The following is a 15942-nucleotide window of genomic DNA, read 5'->3' on the forward strand; positions in this document are numbered from 1 at the left end:
ACTCTAGGAGAAGCCTGTAAAGCTAATGGAAGTCTCCTGCCACAGGCCATGAACTTTACAACAGACCTTTCAGTGAAGACATATGGAAAAGAAAAAGAAACAGAGCTAGAAAGATAGTATTATCAAATTGTATTAATTTATGTGTAATGATTCCTTCACTTCTGAATTAGGCTTTGCATCAAGCTAATCCCTGAACACTCATTTACTTTCAATGTATAAGAAAGTACTTGGTAAAAGACTGCTTCTAAATCTGAAAAGTTTCAAATAGTCTACAATTCACAATTTCTTTATATTTACAGACAAGGATATGATATGCAAATGTTTTAAAATTATAGTGTTTAACCAAACAACTTTACTCCTTAATCTCATATCCAAAGGAGCTGAGATTAAAGAGTAAATCCCCAGCATTCTTCAGAAACAGTACCAGCCCCAAGAGCACCACACCTTTAAAAATATTTCCATACATTATTTCTTTTATTCCTTTTAATCTTTTTTAAATAAAGAGGGGAAAGCACTTGTCATCTCCATTCAGTTACATAGAATCGGAATGCTGCTATGTGACAGAAATCATCACACTAATGCACAGGAATTGAAAGTCAAGCAACTTTGGTATTGGTTGAATTGAATTAAATCTTGACCTTGTAAACATTTCCATTGGAGGTAGAACATACACATTTGACTTTTTGTCAAATAAGGGATAGTAAACAATGATTCTGAGATCCCAATAAATTAAAGGTATTGTAAAGGCATTAAATATACTTTTAAAAGAAACCAAAGATAAAAGGGCACACAGATGTTTAATAAATTAGAAAGTGAAATGTAAGTCTTCATAGCTGAAATGTTTGCATCTTCAAATCTTCACTGGTTTTATTTGATAATTTTTGAAACTATGATTAATAATTAGCTCACATTTTAAACTCTTAGTGTGCAGGGCAAACTCTACAAGTAACTCCATTCACTATGGAGTTGTCCATAGTACCAGTGACTTAAAAACAATGTCAGCCACTGCATATTCATTTTTCTTTACTCTTATAGAAGTCTGAGTGAATAATGATATTTGCACAGTAGAGATTTTTTTTTTAAGTTTTAGCACCCCCTCCCACATTGGTGGTTTAAGTGCCTCCAGCTGCTGTTCCCATGAACACAGTGTTGATAGGTGGTAAACAGGACACCATTTCTCTACTGCTTGTTCCATGGGAGTCCAGGGTTTCTTGAGCTGGATACTGGTTGGAAGTTCCATACATACATTGGGATGAGGAAGAAGGAATTGGGGTTTGCAAACTGGAAGCTGTAAGGGAAAATATAATCAGCAATTGAAAATGGATCGACATTTTCTTTTCTCTGCAAATGCCACTCATTTTAATTCTTTGTATTTATTTTTGCACTTAGCACACATACCTATTCTAAATTTGAGTCTGTATGGTTTACCAGATCTATCATCTTTTCTTCCATTTTTTTCCCACTTGCTAGTCTCCCAGAAATTATTTCCTCTACATATTTCACAAAGAAAACTCAATTTCAACTTAAGTGCTATCACCAAAATATATCCCCCAATCTACCTTCTCTTTCCATCTGCACTTTCGCAGTTGTAGTTCAAATCACCATCTTTTCTCTCCTGTGCCAACACAGCAGCCTCCTGACTGGTCCCATGATCTCCACCTTTGTCTCACCCACTCTCCCTCCTGAGAGCAGCCAGAATGATATTGCTGAAGAGCAGATCAAACTTTCACTCATTTCAAATGCCATAGTGGCTTCCCATACCCATGGAACATGATCCAAGCATCTTACCCTATGTAGATGCGCCCCTGCTTTTTGTTTTATTTTGCTCTACTCTCTCCTTTATTCAACATGCTTAAAACACACTGGCCTGCTCTCTGCCCATTGATTTTTTTCAAATTTATTGTGATTTCAGTGGTTCTGTATTCACTGCTTCTTCTGCCTGGAACTCCTCCCTCAGATCTTCACATCTTTGCCTCCTTCTCATCACTTAGCTTTCAATTCAAACGTTTCTGCCTCAGGATTCCTTTCTCAGCTGTCCTATAGAAAGCAGCTCCTCCTTTACTATCTGTCATTTTACCCTATTTAATCAAGTTCAGAGTACTTGGCATTATCTTTTTAATGGATTTGCTCATATATTTATTGCCTTACTGTCCCTCTACTATAATGTAAACTTCTTACAGGCAAGAACTATGGCCTGATTACCACCATGTCCTCACATCTAGAATGGAGTCTGGCTCCTAGTAGGTTCTCAATAAAATTCACTAACTGGCTCACTAACTCTGTATTTCCCTCATATATGGGTGCTGCTTTCTTATTGCTGACATGACATGCTCTCTGTCTAAGAACCAGGCTTTATAATTAAGAAACAGTTGAACTCAATTCTGCTTGCACTACCTATCCACTTATTCTATCCCCTCATTTTACCCTGCATCACACTTTGCAATCTACTTGTAAGCCAGCTCTGATCAACTAAAGCTTAGACTCCACCCTACTCTCAAACCTATGTTTCATCAAAGCTTCCACTATCTCTTCAAGTAAACAGAACTAATAGTAACAATAGCAACACAGTATATTTTAGTCTCATGGTGAGAAAACTTCCTGAAGTGGAATTTTCTGCTTCATTAGAGTAACCTAGAAGCAATGACCATTTGCAGATAGCAGGAGATGAGCTGCTAGATTCTGCTCAGGGAGCATGTGTGACAGTGACAGAAAGAGAAGGAGTACTTCCTATTGAATTATTGGAAAGGTACACTGAGTGAGGAGAGATGAAATTGATTTCATTTTCCCTTATGCTCTGGTTGTGTGTCAATGCCCTTTACTTATGCTAGTCTGAAATCAATTTAATTGGAAGATTTTAACCATCTCATATAAATATTAACACTCTGCCTTGATACTTAGTGAATATATACTTGCCCTGTGAAATCTTATTAGTAATTTTAGAAACTAAATCTATAGCGACTAAATCTATGTTATTACTAATAACATACTAATTATACTAATTATTTATAGACTATACATATATATATATACATAGTTTTTATTCCTTTTTTCACTCACTGACTTATTGAGTTTCTACTATGTGGCAGACATTTGGCTAGGTGCTGGTGATGCAACTAGTACCAGTTGCAGAATTTCTTCATAGATGAGGATTAAGAAAGGTAACCTGGTTGGAAGAAGATTCCAGGAGGCTTCATGGCAAGCACACTGTTTTTCTTATTTTTACTTACATGATATGTCAGAGAGCAATAAAAATAGCAACATTTTCTCGAGGTGTTGAATCACATTTTAAATAAGAATGAGAGAATGCTAGTAGCACCCATCACACGACACCAGTTTTTTTAAATCTTGGAGTGATTTTTGGATACTTATGGAGATCATGAGACCTAAAGATACCTCTTGGCACTACAACTGGGTCCAACACTAATCAAGAGTAAGAAAAAGATATTATTACTGCCCTTTTAAAACTTACAGTTTTAGACTGCATTTGACAGGTCATATTAATTTTTTGCCTCCTTAATAGATACCAGCTATTTTTTTGTAAAAAGTAACACATCTAGCAGTAGGTTGCATAATAGAGATATGCACAATAAGAAATGAAAAACTGTTACTGTGTAGTCAGATACCAAAAATATAACTTTAGATCCAAAGTAATAATAATAAATCAACCATGGGAATATGCTTGCTCAATTCACCTCAGCATATCTCCCTCAAGTAATGCTGCATACCTGAGGTCAACGACTTCTTAAAATGTTTCCAAGAACTACTAAAATAATGTACCTAGGACTGGAGTTCGACATGCAGCTGGAGATGATGTGTCTGTGTAAAACGAGCTGGTCTGTTTTCTACCACTGTCATCTAAAATGTTAAGTGGATCGTGGATGTCACTGTAGGGGGGCAGTGAGCGAACACTGCTGATGACAGAAACGTGCTGATTCACCATTGATCCAAGCCTATGAGACTCTGGGTAGTTTATGTTGCTTCCATAGTATCCTGTAACAGAAAATGTTGAGAATTGGCTGTTAACTTACTACAAAGAACTTTCAGAAAAGAAAAAAGTGACAAAGTAATTAGGTGATGTGCTAAAGATATCAAACTGCAAGTATTACATGTGTATCTATGCTACAGAACTGGATTTGCGCTTGTATGTGGATAAGGTTTACTGTGCTGTTTTTTTGTTTTTAATACATAAGAGTTGTAGCATCATACATAATTTAATATAATAATTATAGCATAATACATAATTTAATACATAATAATTGTATTAACTTTAAGACCAGATTACACCTCTGTCAGATTTCCCTTATCTAAATTAACAAGAGCTACCTATGAAGAAAAAGGCACTATCACCTGTCACAAAAATACTACTTTTACATATAGATGCATGTTTAGGGGAGACAAAGACTGGCCTACACTTAGGAGAAAGGCACCAAAGAAGTCTACACACAAAGCCTATTTTGGTGACTCAAAATCACAGGTCTCTCTAGTTCCCTTAACTTCCCATTTTTATTGGCCCGTTTTGGTCCCAATCTTTAAAATCTGTTTTAGTTATCAGGAAGAAATATTATCCACTAAAAATGTTTTCAAAAGACAGAACATTCTTCTTTGGGGCTATTAAGGTAAATCTCAAACATATGATGTTACCAATCTTTTTTTTTTTTTTTTTAACATGTGTGGTATTTAGGAAGACAACTTCAGGCCAGGGGTGGTGGCTCGCACCTTTGGGAGGCACCTCAGCATTTTGGGAAGCCAAGTAGAGAGGACTGCTTAAAGGTGGTAGTTTGAGACCAGCCTGAGCAAACATAGCAAGACTTCATCTTCAGAAAAAATTTAAAATTTAGACAGGGATGGTGATGCATGCCTGTAATCTCAGCTACTTGGGAAGCTGAGATAGAAGGATTGCTTGAGCTCAGGGGTTCGAGGCTGCAGTGAATCATGATCCTGCCAATACACTCCAGCCTGGGCTACAGCGCAAGACCCTGTCTCAAAAAAAAAAAAAAAAAAAGAAGGAAGAAGGGCAACTTTAGGAAAGCCACAAAAATTAGGAAATGTGTATGTGACAGAAATCAGCTCCAAATGTCTAAGTTCCATGATCTTTGGAAGCCTTAAGTGAAAGGACATGCTAGTCAGCAGAGGTGGAACGCAATGTCTGATTTTGCCTCATTGCCATCTCAAAAAATAAGAAAAATTCTTTTACATATCAATACCATTTGGTGAATTAGGAGGCAGTGTTGCTCCCTGGCAGCTGGCAGCTCCTGTGTTGCTCAAGAAATTGAAGCTTCCTGTGTTTAAAAACTGCATATTGTGTGAATCCTGGGCTTGCAGGGATGGGCCATAGCTGGATGGTGGCCGGGAGTTATATGGAGACCCCGCACAGCTACCACTGAAGAAGTCTCTTGAAAGCTGCTGTTCAGTCCAAGTCATGCATCGACCATGCTCGGTGTGATGAGGATAGAGTCCTGATGTGGGGTGGGGCTGTGCCCTAAACACAGTCTGGTAGTTAGAGCTGGTGCTGTAAAAGTCATGGTTGGCTTGAGGGAGAGTAGGATAAATGGGCTCTGGGTATGTGGAGCAGTGTGATGGAGCTGACAGTACTGGGCCCACACTTGGGGGTCTCCCTGCCATTGGTCCTTGGTTAATGACACTTCCTCGGCTTGCCATGGCTGGAGAGATGGGTGGTGTCATCATATGACCAGCATTCTGTGAAAGCTCCATTGGACCTGGAAAAAATTACCAGAACATTCCTTTAGTGTCCTATTAAAGTAGATGAGCTCACATCTTTAAAAAATATTCAAAAGATTTACTAATGTATTGTTTTCCAACTTGCTTCATTCCTGCCCTCCAAAAATAACTAAACTGAAAAGCACCAAAAATCCAGAATTTAAAAAATATAATTACAACACATGTATGTATCACAACAGCAGAGACGGATTTGGTGACTATAGAGGAAAGTCTGGGATGGCTTCATGGTCTCTCCACAGGTAGCATGGGGAGGGCATGGATGTCTGCTGCTCATATTTCCCCATAATTAAAAAATTAGCTGATTGCTAAACTGTTTGATTTTTAGGGTAAAAGAAAAGTCTCTAATGTCAAAATGGGCATGGCTTCAAAGCAGTCAATTCAAAATGTCATGCAAACACTTCTGATAAGCCATGTGATTTATGAATGCCACCAACTCTGTGGGCCTCCGATGTTCCACTGGCAGAATCGGACCCCTGAACTATAAGGCTCTTCTAGGTTTAAAATTCTGTATATCAAATGAAATAATGTATAAAAAAGATTTCAAAAAAGACACAAGGCAATAAGCAGATTTAAAATACTAAATCTTGGTAGCTAGTTCAAGCCACCAAATATTCATTTTGACACAAAAAGTACCTTAGATCAAAAGGGAGAATTATTTTAACAATTAACCTAAAATGGCAGAATCCAGTTTTTTTTTCTTTGATACGGAGTTTCACTCTTGTCGCCCAGGCTGGAGTGAAGTGGTCTGATCTCAGCTCACTGCAAGCTCCGCCTCCCGGGTTCAAGAGAGATTACAGGCGCCTGCCACCACGCCCGGCTAATTTTTTGTACGTTTAGTAAAGATGGGGTTTTGCCATGTTGGGCAGGCTGGTCTCAAATTCCTAACCTCAGGTGATCTGCTCGCCTCGTTCTCCCAAAATGCTGGGATTACAGGCATGAGCCACCGCACCCAGCCCAAATCTACTTTTTAGGGGAGGAGAAATAAAGTCTCCTCAAAATCCAAAAATAAGCAACCCATTTTTTTTATCTTCAAAGCATCTTAAGAATTTTATGTATACCTCATCTAATTATTTCTTCCACTAAATTAACTAATTATTCATACTTCTAATATAATTTATGGAGTGTGTCAAAACATGATACCGGTGTTAGTAACAGTATTATTACCATTGCTGAAAATGACAAAAATATTATAAATCTTTATTAAAACTCAGTTAAGATCATCCTTTTTTATTGGAACAGGCTTCTCTGAGATGCGCTGGAACCTAAGCAGTTCTCTTTAGCGTACCTGTGAGCGGCATGTTGTCTGTATTCCCAGCAGGGAACGGGTGCAGAGCAGGGCCTAGGCCTCCAGATTGACTGGATGGCAGAGGGAGATAGGTTGTCTCCACATGGCTTTCATTCTTCACAGAGTCGCTGGAAACCATGCTCCCTTTATTACGGTTGGCCAGAAAGCATGAACTCGGAGAAGCAGTGAAAGCAGCTTTACTCGCACCTGTAAAGGGTTTTCAAAATGGGAAATTTGAGATTTTTTTCTCATATTCCTAGTAGATACACCCAAGTAAAAGAAAATGAAAATGTTTCATTGTTGAGTATTTAATCTGGAAACTACTAAGCAATGTTTCCCATGGGAAGTGAGGCTGGCAGACCTTTGCTCTTGGCAGCGATGCTAGGTTTTTTTTAGCTGCATATTTGTGGATGTGGATGTAGATGAGGAACACTAAATAATGCACTTTGGAGTGAAGTCTTCAAAATGCAAGTTGCCCCATCCCGAATAGATGTATTTCCTTCCTTCTCTAAACTCCTATAGGACCTATTTTTACACCACTTACACATGTAGTATACCATATGTGTCTTGAATTACAGTTATTTTTTGTATTATAGTCACTTCTCCAACTTCACCTTAATTCCCAGAAATTAAGATCACCAATTTTGTATACTACAGAGTTTCCAGTAAAGTACTTTTGACTACTGTACATATCAATGAATGAAAGAAAAATAGTGCTCCAATAGTGTGACTATGTGGTGAGAATTAGTTTGGAGAAAAACTCTGAGATTATGATAAACCCACTTAATATTTGCACTTACAAATTCTTGAACTTCAGATTTAAACAAAGAAATATGCAAAATAAAATAGTTATTTTAAGTTACCTGAATTATTCATATACTTGTCCAATAAATTCTGTAACTCCTGCTCTTTGTCATTATTAAACTGGGTCTCCATGGCCAGGAGAATGTATTCATCAAGAAGCATTCGAATCAAATGAAAAGAACCTTGTTTATGGATGGAGAATGAAGAGAGGACAGTGTGAAATGTGAAAAGGGGAGAGAAAGAGAAGGAAAGGGAAAGAGAAGTCAGTTATCTTTGTGACCATCTCGCAACACTTTACAAGGAGCAACTGAAATAAACAAATACTTGTTGGACTTTAAATGACCTGCTAAGACCAACATGCTTAACTTGGATCTCTGATCTTTCTGTGTATTGCCTGCCCTGCTCTCTGTGTGTACTGTCCTGCCAGCTCTTTGGCCACTAATTACATCAAAGGAAAATACGGATGAAAGTGAGACATGCTTTATGCTTTAAGAGGGCACACATTGGAGTGTGATAAGCTTTAACTTGGGGAGAATGACTCTACTCTGCTCTATTTCTGTTTACTTTGTACTAAATAATTAGACAATGGCGAACACGGTCTGAAAAAAGGCAAGTAAAGAGTTATCTTTCTAGCCTGAAACAAAATATTCTTAGATTTGGCAAAAACTAAAAGAGTAATTTTCAAGTGAAATATGTTCTGGAAAACTAAAACTTCTTTTAACTATTCAGTAGATTTTCTAACAAAAGTATTTTTCGTAGTAAGGCCAGACTTCAATGCTGTGTATTTTATAAAACTTTAAATATGGGAAATCTATTTCAAATAGTAGACAATGCATTTTGTTTATTCTTCAATACAAATTCACTGATTTTATTTAATTCTACAGAACATTAAATACAAACAATTTAGTTAATTGTAATCTCTTTCATAATGTGAAGATTTCCTGAAATGCAGCTACCAAATGCAGAGTTCCTACCCATGAGTTTAACATTATAACTATAAAACAGGAGTCTCAGGAATTTTAAGGAAAAAGAAGGTATTCAATTTTATTAAAAAAGCTAACTTAACCCTCTGTGTCTCCCAAGTCATATAGAACAAGAAAGATGGGTCAGAGACATGAGAGTGTGTCTTCTAAGCTGTTTATTGATACCTGGAGTGCAGCTATATGGGTGCTCAGAAAAGATGCAAAAATTTGCCATATTGCAATGAATAATAATTTTGTAAAATAATGTCTTAATTATCGTTTGTTTAACAAAGAAAATTTATCCAAGCACTGATGGAATGTAATGATAATAGCTGCTATGCATCAAGCATTTCCTGAGTGCTAGGCAATTTGTTTTTATATACATCATCTCACCAAAGTACCTACATAACCCTTTGAAGAGAATATTCTTCCCCTTCTTCAGTGAGCAGACTGGCCCACAGCCAGAGAGGATCATTGTTAGGATTTAATCCTGCTTATGGTCTGACTCCAAGACCCAGGCTCATAACTACCATTTTCTCATAGCTCGATATTCAGATACAGTTTAAGAAGTGACAGTGTAACATGTTTAAAAATTGACAGGAGATGTGACTGGGGAACAAATGATATAATTCATGTAAGAACAGTTTTATAATGCACGTATGTTACCAAAACTGGATGCATTGTTCAAGGTGAGATTATGCATTACTCGAGCACCAAAAAAACTCCACTTTAACAGAAAGTCTTGAGCTCTCTTCTTTAATGACCTTCCATTTTGTTTGCTGGTCTAAAAGTAAAGGAACAAAATGAAACTATAAAATCTGTCCTCTCAGTACTACATGCATCCTATGTTAGATCAAGAGGTAAATATACTGTCTAACAAATGGACAGATGGCATGGCATTTATTTCATCAAATAAAACTATCTGTCCTGGGAATTTAATGTTAGCCTGTCTTTGCTGATGTTCTAAGGGTAATAAGTCTGTATTCAATATGGCTCTGTTTCCTAACAGAATTAGACAGCAAAATGAAATAATTTTCAAAATATTTTATTTTAATTTTCTTTGACAGAGCTTTAAAAGAACAGAAAGTGAGGTGTGAAGGAAGGGCTATATATTTTGTGAATGATTGGCTTCTTTGGTACTGAATGGTAATCTATTTTCCTTCCAGAAGGAAAAAAGTCTCCAAACTATAACTACTTTCCTTGATATGGAATAGCTAACACCAACTAGTGATGGATATATTTGTTCTTATTGCTTGTTTCATGATAGATGACTAGGTTAACTGAAGAAAATGAAGAAACCACAGAGAAAACACAAAATATTGAGCTTTTGGGATTCAGAAATGCAAATGCTTAGAACTATGTTTTCCATCAGCATTTATGAAATCTTGCTTTTTAGAAATGGGCCAGATCATTCCAGTTTCTAAGTTTATCTTTCTCTACTGATGTTATTCAGCTGTAATGTTATTGACTGATAGGGAAGGCAGAGCATCTTGTAATCTTTGGGCGAGAAAGGAGAAATATAATGGAATCCATGCCCAGTGCTCTCAAATCTTGACATATTCCTAATTTCAATATTTGGCCTGACTTATTCATAGAGCATCAAAAGCTTTTCAAAGCCTTCACACACACAGCCTTCCAACCCCTCTCCCCCCAGTCAAAAAATTATAGCCAGTTTAGCATTTACTCTTAACAAGAAACTTATTTTCTGAATCTGTCATTAAAAAGTACCTTAATAACTCTCTGTTCTACCACAGTATCCAACCATTCAATAAAAGCCTCCACGGTGGCATTCTTCTTAAGGAGATCCTTCAGTTCTTGGAACACAGTGATAGAGTCATCTACCCAGGAAAAAAAAAAAGAAAGAAAAGAAAACAGAATATTGTACTCTACTTGGAATCCAAGAGAAAACCTAAAACTAGGAATCATCAATACTTTGATAGCATGAAAGAGAAAGACAGAGAAATGGTGAAAAGAATTAATATCATATATTGAAAACAGTAACAAAAAAATCCTTAGTACTGTACTCTTCAATGGTGTGTGTGTGTGTGTGTGTGTGTGTGTGTGTGTGTGTATGAGACAGAGAGAGAGAGAGAGAGAGAGAGAGAGAGAGAGAGAGAGAGAGGGAGAGAGAGAGAGAAGATCTTGTTTTGTTGCCCAGACTGGAGTGCAATGACATGATCATGGCTTACTGCAGCCTCAGACTCCTGGGCTCAAGTGATCCTCCTGCCTCAGCCTCCCAAGCAGCTGGGACGCCAAGCATGCACCAACAAGCCTGGCTAAATTTAAAAAAAAAAATTGTAGAGAAAGGTCTTGCTATGTTGCCCAGGCTGGTCTTGAACTCTTAGGATCAAGTAATCTTCCCACCTCAACCTCTAGAAGTGTGCCCAAAATTTTAATAAGTGTATATATCTTGGTATATATTGAAATATAGGTTTAAATATTATATATATATATGTATGCATATACTAGGGAAGATTAAGTTGTTTATGTAAATATTCATTTTGAGTCTAGTGTTTTCATTAAATGGAACAGATTAGTTAAAAGCTAATGAATAAACCTAAGCTTGGTGATTTCCTGCTTTCCAAAATATCCTTTATCTTTAGTAAAAGTTAAGTTCTTCATTGCAGAATTGAGCCATTTACCCGAATAATGTTTTATCATGTAATATTTAAAAGGACAGTTTAAGATAATCCTTCTATTAAAGGGTTTAAGGTTTACTGAATCTCAAATGGTAATACTATTTTACCTTAGGAAATAAAAATTGGAGTTGACATTGGGCCCCAGAGAGCAGTCCATAGTTTGTGCACCAGTGTATGGGAGGCTGCAGGTTTTGTCTTTTCAAAGACAGTGGGAGGAAAAAATAGTGGCTGTTATCCCTTGGAATTCAAGACTAGTTGTCTAGCCACACATATTGGCTTGGTAGTCTCTGTCAGATGGTCTACACCTGAGTAGAGAGTCTGCTTTGAAAAGCAGTATTGTGCTGAGATACCATTTTGATATGTATCATACAACACAGCATGACAAGACTATAAAACACATGCAAATTTGCACACATGTAATGTAAAACTGAAAGAAAACTTACAAAACTCAAAACCATTTTGATTATTTTCAGATTATTTCCATTTCATTTATTTCTAGGTAATGAGATTATAGATGACTTTTATTTTACTCAATATTTTCTGTATTTTCACAGTGAGTAATTATAACTATTTTTTATTAGAAGACAATTTTTTAAATTAAAAATATTTTATAAACCAGGTTTTTTTTTAAATCAGATGTGATTTTCAGCCCAGAACACCTTTGATGATGTGGGGAAACATGTTTGGTTGTCTCAGCTTGGGGGAGGCTGCTACTGTCATCTAATGGGTAGAGGTCAGGGATGCTGCTAAACATCCTACAACACACTGGACAGGCTCCTCCAACAGAGTTACCCAGCTCAAGATGTCAATTTCCTGAGCTTGGGAAACCTTATTCTAAACAAAGAGAACGGACTTACGTTCAGTGTAGATACCAGATTCAGTGTCTGTGCTGCCTGAAATGGTAAGAAGGGCTTGAGAGCCAATGCTGTTCAAATCAACCCTTTCAATATCAGATACCATAGAATTAACGACATGCTGATCAAAGAGAGCTGGTCTGGCAATCTGCATAGAGAAAGTAAAGAAGACACTACACTATTATCATTTCTAATGTATCTAGAAGAAATTTTAGGTATCAGAAAATAGTTCCTTGAGATAAAAGTATCATAAATAACTTTTTTCTTGTTTTAAAGATAAAACAGTAGCTGACACTCATGATCATCTCTGTTAAAAGTTTGAAAATTATTTTAACTTAGAAAATATAAATGGATTTTCTTTGTCCATGATCATAAAATAAGAATTTTTAAATGTTACATTTCCTATCTGAAATTATCTCAAGCTTGTCTTTTAAAATTTAGAAGGCAAGAAATCTTCATAAAGCAAATAATCATTTTGGGGAAAGAGAAGTAGATTTTAACAATATACAAACATGTAATTCTTAATTTATGAATGACTTTTGTTCTCCCTACTTAAAAGAGCTATGATTAGTCAGCAGTTTAAAATGTGTTAAGTTTGTGGTTTCACAATATTAAGTATCACATAGGCTAATTTCTCACAACCTTATTTGTAGCAATTAGATTCACATGGCAAATAAATGTTAAATTGCATTCAAGTTTTTTAAATTTCAAATCACAGAGGAGTTGCAAAGGTAGTGCAGAGTATTTCCATATACTCTCCATCCAGCTTCTTATCATCTTCTGTAACTATTGTATATTACCCAAATCAGGAATTAACAATGGTACAACACTATTAACTACAGACATAATTTGAATTTCACCAGCTTTCCCACTAATATGCTTTTTCTATCATAGCATTCATTTTTGGGTCTCATGTTGCATTTAGTTGTTGTCTACTTAGCTCCCTTCAATCTGTGAAAGTTCCTCAATCTGTCCTTATCAGAAGATTCATTTTTTATATGGTAATTCAAATGCTCTCAGCTTAGCAATCAACATACCTGAGCAAGATGTAAGAAAGATGTTTGTCGTTTCAGAGAAGATACAAATCTTCGCACAATAGGTATTTTCTTGTCAGTTAGGGCTTCTGGCAAGTTTTCCAAGGATGAAACAACCCACTGTTCCCAATTTTTAGCAAAATTTCTTATGTCTGCTAATAAGCTACAAAGAAGGCTATGTGTTAAATGCTTCATTGTTAAAAAGTGCACTAAACAATTATATTTTAATTGAGGTATATTATTATTCTATGATTTCATGAGCAGTACTTTTGAAGTCAGACAGCCTGGGTCTGCCATTTATCATCTTTTCTATGATATATTTTTAAAATGTTTGTGGATGCATAGTAGGTGTATATATTTATGGGGTACATGAGATGTTTTGTTATCATCTTGGTCAAAACACTCAAGCTCTTCAAACTCCACTTCAAGTACCCAATTCAGAGTACAGAATAGATATTTAAAGACTACAATTGACAATTAAAAGACATTATTGGTCAGGCTAATACCAACTATCATATAGATGAAATAATCTAGAGGAAAAGGTAAATAAAAAGTAAAATTTGTTTTATCAAGCAACATCTATTTTGGAGCACCAACTATGTCCAGTCCTATATGAATTTGTACCCCAAAGTATTAAAATAAATTTTATTATTTCATTAGATTTTGTTTTCAGAGAAAAGTTGGGGTTTTTTTCAGAATTCTATTGTTCTTATATTGAAAAGTTTTTTTGAAAACTGCTTTTGTAATTAAGAAAAATTTAAAGAACCATTAATATAAATATAAATTTTAAATTTTTTTATCCTTCTAGTTTTTATTTCTTTTGGTTATTTTCTTAATTATCTTTTTTTATTTCCATAACTCCAAGCTAGGTTTTTTTCCATTGAAATTTTTCTCAAAAAGGTTTTTTTCAAAAAACCCAAGGGCTTAAATTTCTATTTTCATTTTAAGGCCCAACTTCTCAATATTAAAAGGGGGAATTGGAAAGGTTGTTTTCAACCCCCATTTTGGGGTTTTAATTGAGGCCCCAAATAACATAAGGGACCCACCCATTCGCTTTTTTTCCAGCCAAATAAAAAGGGACCACAAGTTCGAAAAAATAAGTTTCTTCTGGAAAAAAATGAATAAAATTAACTCCTAATGTTTTTCTTCTAATATATTGTATAAGTAAAATCCTATTTACTAAGGGGGAATTTTGCTCATTTTAATTTAACTGAAAACATTACCTTTTCAGGGGCATTTTCTTGCCCATTTGTTTGGCAGGAAAATTAAGTTACAATCTGTAAAGGGAACCTAAATCCATAGGCCTATAAAAAGAGGTTAATAACAAAATCTTTTCCCCCACGTAGTATTTTTCTATAGAAAGGGACATTATTATTGGGGCCAACTTTACCTTTTTATTTTTTCCTAGCTTCCTAGGAGGAAATAAAACATGTTAAACTCCTTCTGAAAAGTTAAGAATTTTATTTTCTCCAAACCATTTTTGAAATTGTATGTATTGAGGTTGTGTGTGAGGCGTGTAATGAACATAAAAAACAAAGGATAAAACCCACTTTTATATTGATAACCTCCGGTATTTGGTTTAATTTAACCAATGGGGATGGGGTTCCCATGGTACATCATATTTACTGTTTTATGATGAAAAAGCTGGGACCACTTTCTAAGGAGGTTGGGGGAAGATTTTTTAGGAACCTCATCTTACATCGTTCTTACTTACAAGAGGCTCAACTGTGCCTTGCCCTGGGGTTTCCAATCTGGGATCGGGGGAGAAAACACTGGGTTTTCAATTTTAAAGATTAATTTAAATCAGGGATTTTTACACAAGACTAAAAAAAATTAGGATCACTTAAAAAGGGGAAAAATATTGGTTTAAAGTAATTTTTCCTGGGACCCAAAAAAACTGAATTGACAGTCCCAAAAAAAGCTTTGCTCTGATGGGAAAAATTGCGTGTCGGATGAGGGGGCCCCAGGTTTCCTTTTCTTTTATACTCACTCACGGAGCTGCCTCCTCTTTCCCCTTTTGGGAGGCCTTTTCCAAAAGTGTTTAAGTTTTATAAAAAAAATTTTAATGGGGCAAAAATTAACTGTTTTTTCTCTTAAAGAATGGCATTCATATTCAATCCAGAAAAAAAAAAAAAGACAATCCTTACTCTTCTTTGAAATTTTTTCAACTTTAACTTGAACTAAAGGCAGAAAATATATTGTACTTTATTCCTCCTTTCTCCTATGATGAGTAAGTACTGGATAGAGGACAAAAATATGAGCTGTCTTATTCAAGCTGTCTCATTAGTTCTTGGTCTGCATAGGGGCTTCTGGACTTAGTTATCTATAAATAGCTTTTGTTTTACTTTTCTGCAAAGCTGAGAATCTGATAGTGGCAACTAACTTAGAAGGATTTTATTTCCTAAATGTTAACAGCGTCCAGCTTGGGTTTTCTTGCCAACTCAGATTATTTTTTAAAAGGAAAGCTTTTGTTTTTCCTTATGATAAGTTAGCAGGCAAATGTAGGCAAACTCACTTTAAAGTACCCACATTGCAATATAGTTGTCTCCGTCAGCTTAGAACCTGTAGCCACTAGGGAAGAGACTGTCAGGAATTAGCCTCTTTCCATCTCCCATTAAATATCTG

General features: G+C 35.8%; 1 protein-coding gene across 1 annotated transcript in view; it reads right to left on the reverse strand.

The window, feature by feature from the left end:
• Window positions 1-453: 453 nt before the first annotated feature.
• Window positions 454-15942, reverse strand: part of RFX6 (regulatory factor X6) — a 55924-nt gene continuing 40435 nt past the window's right edge. Inside the window, exons 10-18 of the mRNA XM_017855453.1 lie at window positions 13321-13526; window positions 12287-12431; window positions 10519-10628; window positions 9457-9574; window positions 7888-8010; window positions 7025-7231; window positions 5205-5717; window positions 3778-3990; window positions 454-1288 (exon numbers count right to left, since the gene is read on the reverse strand). Coding sequence (XP_017710942.1) covers window positions 1113-1288; window positions 3778-3990; window positions 5205-5717; window positions 7025-7231; window positions 7888-8010; window positions 9457-9574; window positions 10519-10628; window positions 12287-12431; window positions 13321-13526 — 1811 coding nt within the window. The 3' untranslated portion in view covers window positions 454-1112. The remainder of the gene's footprint in view (window positions 1289-3777; window positions 3991-5204; window positions 5718-7024; window positions 7232-7887; window positions 8011-9456; window positions 9575-10518; window positions 10629-12286; window positions 12432-13320; window positions 13527-15942) is intronic.

The sequence above is a fragment of the Rhinopithecus bieti genome, unplaced genomic scaffold, assembly GCF_001698545.2.
Source record: "Rhinopithecus bieti isolate Rb0 unplaced genomic scaffold, ASM169854v2 scaffold_41207, whole genome shotgun sequence".
In the NCBI taxonomy this organism is placed as follows: Eukaryota; Metazoa; Chordata; class Mammalia; order Primates; family Cercopithecidae; genus Rhinopithecus; species Rhinopithecus bieti.